This window comes from Zonotrichia leucophrys, chromosome Z (assembly GCF_028769735.1).
Source record: "Zonotrichia leucophrys gambelii isolate GWCS_2022_RI chromosome Z, RI_Zleu_2.0, whole genome shotgun sequence".
Classification (NCBI taxonomy): Eukaryota; Metazoa; Chordata; class Aves; order Passeriformes; family Passerellidae; genus Zonotrichia; species Zonotrichia leucophrys.
The window spans coordinates 9,243,619-9,257,527 of record NC_088200.1 but is presented as its reverse complement, the minus strand read 5'-3'; the positions used below and the strand labels follow the sequence as shown (position 1 = coordinate 9,257,527).

The window sequence follows — 13,909 nt, the reverse complement described above, 5'->3', positions numbered from 1 at the left end:
AATAGAAAATGACAAAATTACTAGAAGGAAAAAAGGGCTTTGTAGGCTTCAAAATATTTCTCATGCAAAAATGCAGGGGGGGAAAGGGAGAGCAGAGTGAACGACAAGTTCAGAAGGAAAGTCCTTAATTCTGTCAATGTAATGGCCTTGCTCTGCAAGATGGGCTGGCATAGGCACTGCAGAGCTCCGGCTGCTAATAAATTATGATGTACTTTTTCTTTTTATCATTAGTCACTTCTGATATTCCCCCATTTGTGTGGACAGAGAGGTGGAGCATCTGGAAATGATGAACACATCTGAAGAAAGGAAGACACATTAATCAGACTTACCACCAGCACAAGGACATTCATGAGCCGATCAATGCTAGTTCGCTTAAAAGTTGTTTTTCCGCTGTTCTGCATCAGTTTCGTGTCTGGCCCTGGAGATGAAGCACACTTGTTAATTTTAGTAATAAAGCTCAGCTGTTCTAAAGCTGATTCCCTCTGAGGCCCCACTGTGCTTTTCAGCATAAATAACCATCACAGCTCTCATGAAGTCAGGTACACACAGTCTAAGAATGCTAGTGGGAAACTTGGGCAGAAACAGTTTAAGTCATTTGGTGTGAGATTATATGGAGAGAGTCACATAAAACCACTAAATCTGGACTTTGACTCAACTCTTTTCTTTTAACATTCAACCCTTCTTTTCACGTTTAATCACTTTTCCCAGCATACTTGGTATTGCTATGCTATTGGTGACATATTATGCATTTTTTCACATGTCTAGAGTATAGAAACAATAGAAGGACTAGGCTCATGAAAAGCATCTATCTAATCAATAATATTATTGATGACCCTGATATTCCAATGTGGATGAAAATCATACAGAAATGATACAGAGTGTTTATTTCAGTACACTTGAGAGAATTCTTAACCAAATTTAATTGTTACAGTCTTTCTTGATCATCGATCAAAATTCCCCTCATGTACTTTGTTGAGTGGATTTCTGAAACAAGAAAGTTTTTTCTTGTTGTACCTGGTAGAAACATAAAAACTTGCTTCCTTTGTGCATGCTGAGTGTGATGTGTCCCCACCCCAGTGCTGCTGGGCTCTGCAATCAGCATGTCAGTTTTTTACCTACCCGCATAAATAACGAGCCCAAAGCACCACTCTGTGTTCCTGATAGTACAGCCCCTCAGCAACATCTTCTCATTGTCCAGGGCATATTTCTCTCCCCGAAGAGTAAGAGTTCCTGTGAATTTATCCAGTTTGTTGTTTGGTGCCTCACATCTGATTTCTCCTGTAAAAAGAATGTAAAAGCAAAAATGGAAATCTTGGTCCAGAAAGGTGTCATCAATACTGCATTCCCAGCTGCTCCTCAGACAATATTTCACACTCCAGTTACAGCTGACTCCTAACCCTGTCATTCCCATTCTATATCTTAAATTTACTGACTTCTGGGATGTTGCTTCTTCCCCATATTCATCTCATAATTGAAGGGACCACAGTGAACGTGCATCTATCCAATTCTTTAAACACAGCAATTTTTTATTGGTAGAGTACAAAACAAAGTTTCCACAACTTCTATGTGGGTGAGAAGAAATGTTGAACCAGCAACATACTTTTAATCCATTCACAGCAAGTTCATAGTGATAGGGAGAGTCACTGGATAACTTTAGCTAAAAGTGCCGACATCGCCTTTTTTCCTTTTTCATTTTCCCTTCAACTGCAGGAGCCCAAGCGAATAGAATCATAGCCTAAAGCCTGCAGAAGAGTAATTAACTGAGGTGTCTTTGTTCACTGATTTTTAATTTTATATGTTTTGTAACTCAAGTCCCAGGACTGCATTAAAAGATACCACTACCTTCTTTGGCCACTGAGCAGATACTGTAAGTGATTGGAGTGTCTAGTTCCATGCTTTATATTTATTTATTGTAATAAAATGTGTTCAGGTACCTCAGTATAAAAATGACTATTTAAATCAATCACTGCACCTGACATTTAAAGATTCAAAGCAGAGCCCTGTGGATGTATTGAGAACTGGAAAATACAAATATGCCTTACTGAAAGGCAATCTAAGAGTTCAGCCTGTTCACTTAATCAGCAGTTATTTTCATCACAGGCTATAAATACCTACTAAAATACTAGCATTTGCAGAGAGTACAGTTCTTCTAGCTGCTCCCAGATTTACACACCAAGCTCAAGAGACTGGAAACAAAATCCAGAGGAGTCCAGAAGAAAAGTACAGCTTTAAGTGTCATGACCGTCTTCACCACTACAGATTTAAAATCAAACATTGTGCAAATGATCAAAAAAGCAGTTCTAATCTAGGGCAGACTAACCATCACACAAGAAAGATTGAATAAAAAATTAGGAAATTCAGTGACACATATGGCATGAGAATTCATACTAACAACTGTGTTGCTCTTCTACTTTATCATCTGGTTAGTCCAACAAGGACCAGACCTGTGCCCCATCGTTTCTGAAAGTCTCTAGTGACCAGGCCCACCTCACTACCACCCTCACAGACACCTTGAAAAGCACAAATGAAACAGTGTCTTTGCACTGGAACCTCGAACAGCACAATGCAAAGCAAACCCAGGGCATGGTCTCCCACCAGGAACACCGTGCCTGCTGTGGGACAATGCTCCTGTGAGCACCTTGAGTGTGTCCCCATCTGCTTTCCCATAATCAGGTGGGTCTGGGCTTCTGGCATGCTGATTTTGAGATCAGAAGGGATTCATCCAAATGAGACAGACCACCAAAGAGTGAGAAGCTCTAAAGGTCCCCCCAGGGCAGCTGCACTGAGCCCAGCAGCTCTGCAAGTGAAGGCACCACAGCCAGGCACCATGCCTGCTGTCCCCCTCACCCAGTAACAGCAATAAGAGATCTGGGAAGCATTTCAGCTGAAAGAGTGAAATAGTGACAAGTCAACTGTGGTAAGTAGAGGGTAACTGAAAAGTATTGTTGCCTTTCTGGTCTCCCAGTTGCCCAAATCAAACAAAGAAATTCAGTGTTTTGCAAGCATCCTCCTTATCTGAATCATCAAACAAACATCATAACTCACATTAAGCATTCCGCTGAGTGCCTGTATTAGCTGCACAACCCTGTTCTCTCTTCCTGTCTTAAAAAGTAATTAGATAAAGAGTTACATAAATATTTAAATATTTCTACTGAGATTTGCTGAGGGAAATGCAAGGCTGGGTCTGATTCCAGGCACTCTTCCCAGTACACTGTCAAATATAAATCATCCTGGGAAACATTTTATTCATTTCAAGTATTGTGAAGAGGCCACTTTTATTTACAACATAGAGATTTAGAGAATAAATAAATATCCAATAAGAAAATTCTGCATTTTCCAAATATTTTTAAATGTTTTTATAATTAAGCACTTTCAAGAACACTGTGCCCTTAGATAACCATCAAGCTAAGCATGCTTGAAGGATTATCTAAGATTAAGATTTTGCTTACAAATTGATAGACACTTCAGCCTGCTCAGGAAAATAATTAAGGCATGCCACTCCAATTATTAACATTAAGCATCTAACTGTACACGTAAAAACATATTTCTCAAGACCTAGAACACCCAGAACCTCAGCCATCATTTCAAAGAAATCCTGATGTACTGAGCTGACACTTGGCAAAACTCACACATATTATTGCATAAAACCTCAACAAAGAAGGCAAAAGGAACTCTACCAGAGACAGCCTCAGCTATGCTCTCTGCCACATCCCCACCACTTGTCCTGGAATCATCTACTTATTTCAAAAACTTTTTTTTTCTAAAATTATTTTTCCTCTATATCTAAAAGTATTTCCTGAGAGCCTGCAATCCTTAAGGCATTCCAAGGACATCAGCACTCATTCCACCCCTTTCCATAATAACTCCTCCTGTAGTCTTGACCTCATATCCAAGCCAGCAGAGCAGTGCAGAATGTGACTAACACCACTCCGTCTGTTCCCTCGTCATCTCTCCACAGACAGATGATGTGTGAGCATGGAGGATTCTGGGTTTGACAGGTTTAGCTCCTTTCTCTGTATGTGCTGCTAAGTATTCTCTGGTATCCAGTGACAGGACACATGGGAATGGTTGAAGTTGCACCAGAAGAGGTTCAGACTGGGCCTCTTAGGAAATATTTCTTTACTGAGAGGGTGACCACTCACTGAAACAGAGAGGTGATTGATGCCCCCAGAGGCATTTTGACAGTGACCTTTAAAACATACTTTAATTTTTGGTCAGCCCTGAAATGTTCAGGCAGTTGGACTAGACGATAATTGTAGATCCCTTCCAATTAAAACATTCTATTCTATTCTATTCTATTCTATTCTATTCTATTCTATTCTATTCTATTCTATTCTATTCTATTCTATTCTATTCTATTCTATCCTATCCTATCCTATCCTATCCTATCCTATCCTATCCTAATTTTGCATTTGGTACAGAAAACAGCGCTGCGAAAGGTCTTGTTTCTTGTTAAGCACATCTATACTGCTCGCCTTTAGATATTTTAAAACTCAGTCTTTATTTTTTCATTTAGAGAGAAAAGGAACAGCTTCAGGGTGAGGCTTCAGTCACCTGTCCTGTGTGCACAGTTAGTCCTCAGGTCCATGTGGTGTCTGGGAAGTGCCACTGATCAGAAGAGAAATGTAATCAGTGCATCAGCATTGCTACATCAGTGTGAAAGTGCAGTGTGAAAATGTTTTGAGACCAAAACTAAGCATAAGGTTTTGGGAAAACAGTTTCCATAGTGCAGTTATGTGAACTCTTGTGCTGGCTTTCAAGGTGGATAGTCTTAACTTGTGCCAACAGACAAAGAAGAAAAGTGTCCATCCAGAAGAATTGCCACCAAGGTAGAGTCAGGTTATAGCCATGCGTGGCACCATGACCTGCAAGCAAAAAGGGACCTTTTCCTTTGCTGGTGGTGTTGATACCTGCTGTACAGACTGCAGAGAGCCTGTTCTTTTTTGCTGGCACTGTTTGCAGAGAACACCTAGCAAGGGATAGCTTAGAAGGAAGAATCTCAACCACTCTCTGTAATTTGGGCAAATCATCTGTAAAGCAGATTTTCCATTTATACTCACCATTGAACTCTGTCAACTTCTGAAGGTCTTCTCCAAGCTCTGCAGTGACTGTCAGTGCCTGCTTCACCTTCAGGTTTGTTTCACTGTGGTGAACAATGTAAGAAAAAAACATGAACTGAAAGTCATATGTGAACTGAAAACTCTCCTTGAAAATCACTTCTGCTCTTGAGGACAGTCTTCCTTAGCCATCTGATGGACTGTGATACTGTACATCTGTTTCACCTGGCCAAAGGGTGTAGATTGCACCCTTAGAGTTGCACTGACAGGCATTCAGAGGAATTCTGAGGAATAGTATCAAAGATGAAGTGGCTCTGTCTTCTTAATTTCACACAGAGCAGCGCACTCTCTACCCTGTCATTCATGACACATTTAAACCCAAGGTACCTAAGCATGTATGAGAGCTCTGAATCTTTTCTCCCATGGTATTCTGATCTGGAAGATTATTTTAGTCCTGGGACTAGCTAGCTGGGGAGCTGGAAATGCAATGTCAAAAGACTACTGCATTAGTTCAGGGCCTCTTAGAAGTGGCACTAGTGCGTATGAAAACTACAAACCTATTTTAAGCAGAAATCAGATGAGGAAAGTCCAGAGGGCTGTCTGTAGGGTCTTGGGAGAGACACAATTTCTTAGAATTTCTAGTTTTGCTTAGTCACTCAGACTGCTGCTAGTTCTGGGCAATGCAGAAAAGGTAATCTGGATCATAAAGATGAGTCAGCTCCAGTTTATTCCAATTAATAAAAGTTGCAGCCCTCTGGTTTTGTAGCCAGTTGTGTCCTGGAGTTGGCAGCATTTGAAAGCCTTTGCTGTGTGCTTGCACTGATATTATTCTACAACAGACTAAAGGAAATTACCAGTTATCCATTATGATTATTTCTCCCAGATAATCTGTCTCAAGGAAAATACTAGAGGAGAAAAAAGAAACAGCTTGTCATGGGGATATTGCAGGGACATGTGTCTAACTAACTCTCAGTGTTAGAAGAGCTGTCACTGAAAAGTCAAGTCCCCTCCTCACATGACATTTGCACTCAAGAAGCAAAAGTATCCAACAGATGACTTTATTTTCAAGATACCTATCCAAGGTTTATTCTACATGTAATGAAACTCTTGCTACCAAAGCTCTGGCAGGTGTGCCTGCAGCACCCAGGGTCCCCAGGAAGGTGGCTTTGCAGCGGTGGCAGGGGCTGCACGCCAGGGCCAGGCTCACTTACCCGTCCAGCTCAGCTGTCTCGATGTACGTAAGGCTGTGTGGCTCACTGCTCGACAGCAACAGGAGATCAGCCTGAGCACAGACAGACAGACAGACTTGGCATGAATTCATACAGTCAGCAGGCATCGCGAAGCACTGCTGCTTGCGGTTACTGCCACATCATCACGACCACTGATTTTCTTGTGAGTGATAAGAGTGGCAGAGATTAGCTGTGATCAGGATAGAGACAAACGGTACTCACTGTCACAAAGTTGTTGTTTTCTAGTTTTATTATATCCCCCACTTGGACATTCATCCATTTTTGCTCCTTTAACCTGCAAGGAAACCTCTAGTAAGTAAGCACATACAGCAAATGCCTCTTGGGAAAGTGGGGAACTTAGCTCTGCTCCTGGGGCCAGACTGTAGATGCCATCACGACTTGGGAGCAGGGCCTGCCATGATGTGTCCTGATCCATATTAAGTTGGGGGTCACCACAGTGCAAAAAAATAGCAGTAAAAATCAATAAAAGCACTGTTTGGGCTGACCCATGCTGGTTTGAGACCAACCCCCAAAACAGCAGTGCAGTCCATGTGCACTGTCCTTGTCCTTGTCTCTGCAGTGACTACTCCCTTCCTTCCTTTTCTTAAAGGGCCATTTTGCCTCAAAAAACTCTCTCTGCTTTGTGTGAAAGACTTAATCTGGGAAAACCGCAGATTGTGTAAGGTTTTTTGGGTGTGCTAAAAGCAAGAGTAGCCAGCTTCCAGGAAGGTCAGTGCAGGTGCTTTGGCTGTGCCCTTGACTGTCTGAGCCATGTCTGCAGTGGTCTTCACAGCAGCAAGCCAGATGTGCACACAGGAAGCCAGCTAAACTGCAGGCACCAACACAGACAAGATAGCTGTATATGAAAATTCTAGAGGTGAGAAAGATCAGTCTCAAAACAGGACTGAGAGCTCAAGCTTGAACTCAGTTTGATCTTGCTTATTCAGTGTTGGTTAGAGCTGGACAGGATCTGTGGTTTCCAGGTTTTGAAAAAGGCACAACATTATAAAATTTCTGTGTCAAAATTTGTTTCCTAGACACAGTAACTAGTACACAGTAAACTAAGAAACTGGTTTACTTAGCAGAGAGCACAAAAAACTATGTCCCTATTCTTCAGTTTCCACTTATATTCTTAACTGTTTGGTAATCTGTTGGAGTTTACACAACATACTGCTATCTATAGTGTGTGGAAAAAAGTCACAAAATACTTCCCAGCTGTCTACAGCTGTGTCCTGTGCATAGTTGGACTCCATGGAGCTGCAAGCACATCTGTCTGCCACGAAAGCCAAAGCCTCTGCTATTTTTTCTGCAGGAAAGAACTAGCAGTACAATGTCCAAAGCACGCAGCTGAAATGTTTTGGGTACATCTAAGCCAGAAGTGCTACACACACTCAAAGTATAATGAAGTGTATGAAGGAGATATTCCAGCTTCTTAATTTGAAATATCTTGTTGATAATGCCTAGTTTTGCTTAATGCAAAATAAACGCTATAATATAAATGGACCCAGAAGATAGCTTTGCATGTTACTTGTGGGGTAAGGAGTAAAGTAATACAAGACTCTGAAATTCTTACTTAAACATAAACAGCCAGGAACAGAGAAAGAGTTTAGTTTTTGTCAGCACAAGGTCACAGCCATAGTGTCTGTACAGATTCTGGTACTGCGTCTAGGGTTCATTAATCAGACACATAGTCCAAAACTGCATGAACTAGTGGCATGAAACACAATTCAGTTTTAAATTGTTAGTGATCCTTGAGAATCGTGCACACATACACACAAAAAAATCAAAAAAATTTACTAATAAAATGCTTTTCCCTGTGAGAACTACAGCAAAAAGGACTTACATGCCATTGATCAGGACCTGGACTGGGCGGTTGTTGACGTGTTTGTCGCTTTTGTGTCGGTTCTGAAAATTGGATCAGAAGGTTAAAAGGCATTTCCAGGAAACCAAACACTCAGGAGCCCTAGGCAGTTCATTAACATTTTGGATTTCCACCCAGCTGCCTGAATGGGTCAGGCAGATTAGGGTCACAACCGAGTCAGTGTCCAGCACATGTTTATGGCAGTGACACAGAGCATAACCAGACTGCAAAGGGCAACAGGCAAGGGCTTGCTCTTGGAGAGAAGAAGGAGGGTAAAGCCTTACATGTCACTTTAGCACAGCTCTGACTCAGCTGGCATTGCTCCCACCCACCTTAGTCTGTAAACACCAGAGAGATTCATTCCTCTGCTCTCATATGGAAAGTGGTCACTGATGTTCTGGCATTGCTCCATTGGACATCAAAATCATTTTAATAATGAGAGAAAATCAGATACTAAACAGTTCTAATATCACTCTGTGAAGTCAACTGGGCTTTTGACCATTAGCTCTGATGACAGCAGACAAGTGGGTTGAGCACTTGCTTCCTACCAAATTTTTTTCCATCTACATTGTACTAGATGACAGAGGATGAGTTCTCCAAAGTGGAAGCCTAAGAAAAGATTTCTGTGCCAGCATCCAGACATATCTATGAGTGATCACATTTTCAGACATGGTAAGCAGTTTCAGAGAAAGTCAATGGAGCTGCTGGGCTGTTCAGCAATTTGGAAATTCTAGCTCCTGTTTCAGTAACAAACTATAGATTTTGGGGACTTAATTTCAGACCCCATCTTAGTGCCTGCCACCAGCTGAGTTTAAGCAGTTTATTTTGGTTACTGTGCTAAAGAATCACAGACCAACTCCAAAGTACAGGTCAGAAATACAGATCTTACAAAATCATCAATGGCATCCTTGACTCCTGATACAGCCAGCACCAGCACCAGGGGCACCACTGTTGTAAACCAGGCCAGTGAGGAAATCTGAGGAATCAACTGTAGGAAGAAAAGATCTGAGTTAAGATATTTCCTGCCAGTTCAGAAAATCACTGTTTCCTAATCAAGCTGCAGACAACATCTTTCTATGATACCTGAATAGAGAATAAAGACACAAATGTAGCTCCATCTCTGATATGTGATCCGCCCCCCTCCAAAGGTGGGAGAGCCAGGGAACCCATGTTTTCCTTCCAAAACAAGCTATAATTAAAGTTAGAAAAATTGAGCTGTCAGAAAGTGTAGTGGGCTGCTCTTTATTGTTGTTTGCAGAATCAAGATTGCCAAGTCCTCAGGGTATTTCTTTGGAAGTACTGACATGGGCAAGCCTGCTGTGAGGGACTCAAGAGCTGTCTGAGCAAAACCAGCTGTGCAGAGCCCTCAAAAGCTTCTGTTCTTTGTTTCAGTAGCTTCTCACATTTTGCTGAAGTAAATTTTGCATCAATGGACAATGCAAACTGTTGCCAGGGCTGACCTTGCTGTCCCAGGAGCAGCACAGCCGCTTTTGTTTCCTACATCTTTGACAGTGAGAAGACCTAAGAGTTGAAGGTGGTTCTGTTAGGCTATCAGTCAAGCAGAGGGAGATGCCTCACCCCCACACAGTTCTCCCCTTCCTCTAGAAGTGCAGCACTAGGGGTGGAAGCAATGTGAAACCAGCATTAGTGTGTCCCTCAGTGTGGATCTGGGAATTGTCAGCTCCATGTGCGTTGTGAAATTAACATTTATGCACTGTCATAGCCCAGATCCTACAGGCACCACAGCCCTGCTCAGCTGTACAGGCTGCAACTGCTGCCTTCTCACCTCCCTTGGAAAATGCATGTCCCACTGCTCTGTGACAAAGGAGGGAGAGACAGAGTCCCCACAGCCTGCCCATCATATCCACTCCTGAGGCAGGAATAGTCCCACAGGGATGGAGTGAGGAACATGTAGACTAATGCCTGCCCTCTTTAGGCTATCTTGATGTAAAGAAAAAGCTGCGTTCTTTTATATATAGTCGACCCTAGATGGCCTAGCAAAACACACAATGGAATAATTTAAGGCAAATACTTTGAAATAGTAAGAATTTGACAGACAAACAGCTAGAGTGCAGCACAACAACGCAGGAACTGTGCTCCCAGCTCAGCTAAAAATGCACCTTCTCTTGAAAAACATAGATGCACTGTAGTTTCAAAAATTCATTTCCTGCAAATAAGCAAAAAGGATCAAAGCTGAAGGCTTAACCACATTTCACCTATGCTTTTCTGAGCTGAAATTGAAAAAAAAAAAGCATTTGAGACATTATTTTGCAAATCTGTGTGCAGTGAAGTGAAATGATCAACTTTAAAACATTAAGCTTGAAAGATAATCAAAATTATACCCTTCTTTTGATAACGTGTATTCTGATATGAGTCAGCAATGGCAGAGTACACAGCAAGGGGCAAAGGGGCAGAAATCCTGATATCAATTTATCCGGTGCGTTCAGCTTTCAGGGTATCATTAGCAGCAGGGATGAGCAAAGTGCAACACAATGCCACTGCAATCCACAGGGTTCAACAGTGCTGCCAGGGTCTGACACACTGCATACTGGGCACCTCCCTCACCCTGGAGAGGGGAGCAGCATATCCAGCTTTATGCAAACTAGCCAAAACCTTGAGCCTTGCTGATGTTAACTCCTTCCTTCCCAGGGAAACACCACAGGTTGCAAATGTGGTGTCCTTCTTGCTGTTTTCCTTTGTGACTGCCTGTGGATTTTACCTTAAAATCTGTGGGTAAGACACAACTTGGCTTTACACTACAGGATGAGTAAGTAATGCAAAACTGAGGACAGCCAGGAGCACTCAGAGGTAGACACAAAGGGACAGTAGGGCAGGGCATGAAAAAGTTGCACAATTTGTTGAAAACTAATTAACTTTTTTCCTTCATTTAGTTCAAACCCTCATATAAAAAGGTAAAAGAGAAAATTGCTTTTTTCTGCCCTACTTTCTATGTACTGTAAGATTTTACTAAGATGCTAATTCACACCAGGACTATAGCTTGCACTTCATTACACCTGTCAAACATAGACTGGCTTTGATAACAGAGAACAATCTGCTGGAAACAGCACGGTGATTTCATACCTGCAAAATCAGCAAGAAAAGGAAGTAAGCATTGGCTATTCGCTGAAACTGCTCAAACAGGTTGAGTGGCAGGAAAGTGAAGAAATTGTATTTCGATGTTTTAATTGAATTGTTCTGTAGGGAAAAAAAATGAAAATAAGGATTGGTAAAACAGGAAACAAAATTACAGCACAACACATTTCAACTATGTCTAACTTGCTTATATTTAGCAATAGCATTGTTCCCAACAGCAGCTCAAAAAGCGTTTCCTTTTCCCCCATACAATCATGCCAAATCTGGATAAACAGAGAATTCCTCTTGGAATGGGTGAAAACATGATGCTTGGCTTATGCCAGTGCTGCTGCAGGTAGATAAACTTGTATGTTGTTGCTCACAACATCTTCCCTTTATTAATAGTCTTCTTACTTACACAGTGCACATAGAAAATTGAGAACTGTAACCAGAGGACAGCAATTTTTCTGATGCTTTTTGTCAGATGCTTTGAAATATCCATTGGCTGGACAACCCTACAAGAGGTATACGTCCTCCCAGGAGCAGAATATGACATTATTATTATCATTTTCAGCACATTCAGAAAACTTCCAGCTCAGCAGCTTCAACGGGTGGCTTGTTTCTACTCCACAAAAATCACTTGGATATGGTGTTGTGCAAACAGTCCCTTATACAAGAACTCACTGTTTCAGTAAGTGAGCTGCAGCTTTGTTCCCTATTTCCAGTTTCCTTTTCTAATTTCAGATGGCCCCTCCAGCCACAAGAAGTGGCTACTCCCCAGTCTGTCTTTTGCAAACCACAGAAAGACCTAAGCGTGATATTGCAGAATGGGGTATTTTCTTACCCAAAGATGATTGGCCAGTCTGGTCCAATATGTGCCACCAGCCAGACAGGTTTCAATGCATCCTACTGACCCAACAGCTTCTGCTGTCCCTTTAGTTTTCAGGTCCAGGTTTAGTTCTGGAAGGATGAATCCCCCCCTACTGTGAGAACACCTTAAATTTTTCCCCCTATAAGGTCTCCAGACAATGCCCATTACCCCCCTTCCAGGGAACCTAAGGTGTGACAGCACAAGGAGGCAAACATGAAGCACACCTGAACTCCATAATAAATATGCTGGTTCAACAGGAGAGAAAATGGTGATTGTGGTATTTGTAATGGCCTTTAGATATTGGTAAGCTGGTGGGAGGACAGAAGCTACTAAGTATGAATCACAGCCCACTTCTTATTCTTGCATTAATCCGGGATCTCGACATCTACACTGACATGCATCAGCATGTTTCCAGCACTAAACCAATTATTTCAGGTTAGCACTGAAAGGTATGTGTGGAGGAAGCTATTCCATTTTTGGCAGTTACTGGATTTCTCTACCTTCAGACACACAGTACAGCGTATGTTCTTCAGCATTAAAATCAGGTTTTATCCCTTGGACAAGCCAAATGAGTAAATCTCTAAAAGGGCAGAAATTAAAACAGCTTTCGTAGAAGAGCTAGCCAAATCCTCCTCTTCACTGGACTCCAGCAAGAAAATATATTTATCAGTGATCATCATATATACAGTATTGCCTGTCTCCTGGTATCATGCAGCTACCTGCAAGTGTGGTTAACTCTGTCTATGCCATGACATGTAGTTAAATTTGGTTTATTTCAAAATCCTTAACCGTGGGGTATGTGTTGTGGACAGGCTCCATGAACGGTGCTGAAACAGAAGCAATGGAAAAACAGCATCCTCTGCAAACCCAGCATACTAGGAACTAAATTGCTTGACAAGACTGTGTCCATCAGGCACACAGTTTAGCAGATTTTTAATAAAAGCTGGGTCTAAATAAAGAAATCTGCCCACTATTCTGAGGACAACTATTATGACCAATTACTTAAAGAAAAAACAGAAGATTGTTGCTGCAGGAAAAAGTAAATGCAGGGGACTTGACCTTTGTGCGTCAACAGATTTCAGAGGGTTGCATATAACATGGGAAAAACTACTCAGTAAACACTCAGATAAAGTTTATAGATCTTTGCCTGCAAAATCTCAGAAGGGAATAAGAAAAGAATGGGAGTGGTTTCTTTCAATTCCTGCCTTCTATTTCTGTCCATTAATTACGTCAGGAAAATCACTGAATGAACCACAGCCATTCATTTTATTTCCTATTGCCATTAGGCATGGTAAAAACCCCAGACATAACAACTTCCAAATGCTTAACTGCAGGAATCTGGATAGTCAGTGTTTTCTCCATAGTTGTTCAGGATCATTATATTGTTGAGCACATACTGTCTTTTGGGACACTAGGGCACTTTAAACCTGAGGATAAGGACAGGGAGTATTATCATGAATCTTCTCATTTTTCTAGAATCTATAATTAAAATTAATCACCAGAAAAAAAGAACTTGTAATTACCACAAATATATCTAATTAAACACATAATTTGTTCATGGACCTCAGGGGCTAGAGGCATAGCAATAGCAAATTATAATGACAAACTAGAGAAAATTTCAGCCTTTCCAAATCAAAACTCTGCATTTCTACATCACAGATACAGCTGAAGCACTATGCAAGGTATCACATAATAATGGAAATATAGAATGGTTTGGGTTGGAAGAGGTATTAAAGATCATCTCATTCCAACTATCCCTGCCACGGGCAGGAACATCTCCCACCAGACCAGGTTGCTCCAGCCTGGCCTTGAGCAATTC

General features: G+C 41.5%; 1 protein-coding gene across 2 annotated transcripts in view; it reads right to left on the bottom strand.

Moving 5' to 3' along the window:
- Positions 1-13,909, bottom strand: part of LOC135459933 (phospholipid-transporting ATPase ID-like) — a 73,419-nt gene that overhangs the window by 32,912 nt on the left and 26,598 nt on the right. For both annotated transcript variants that reach the window (XM_064736425.1, XM_064736426.1), the window contains exons 4-11: positions 11,229-11,342; positions 9,037-9,135; positions 8,130-8,191; positions 6,509-6,581; positions 6,269-6,339; positions 5,061-5,143; positions 1,120-1,278; positions 330-418 (exon numbers count right to left, since the gene is read on the bottom strand). In XM_064736425.1, the coding sequence (XP_064592495.1) occupies positions 330-418; positions 1,120-1,278; positions 5,061-5,143; positions 6,269-6,339; positions 6,509-6,581; positions 8,130-8,191; positions 9,037-9,135; positions 11,229-11,342 (750 nt within the window). The remainder of the gene's footprint in view (positions 1-329; positions 419-1,119; positions 1,279-5,060; positions 5,144-6,268; positions 6,340-6,508; positions 6,582-8,129; positions 8,192-9,036; positions 9,136-11,228; positions 11,343-13,909) is intronic.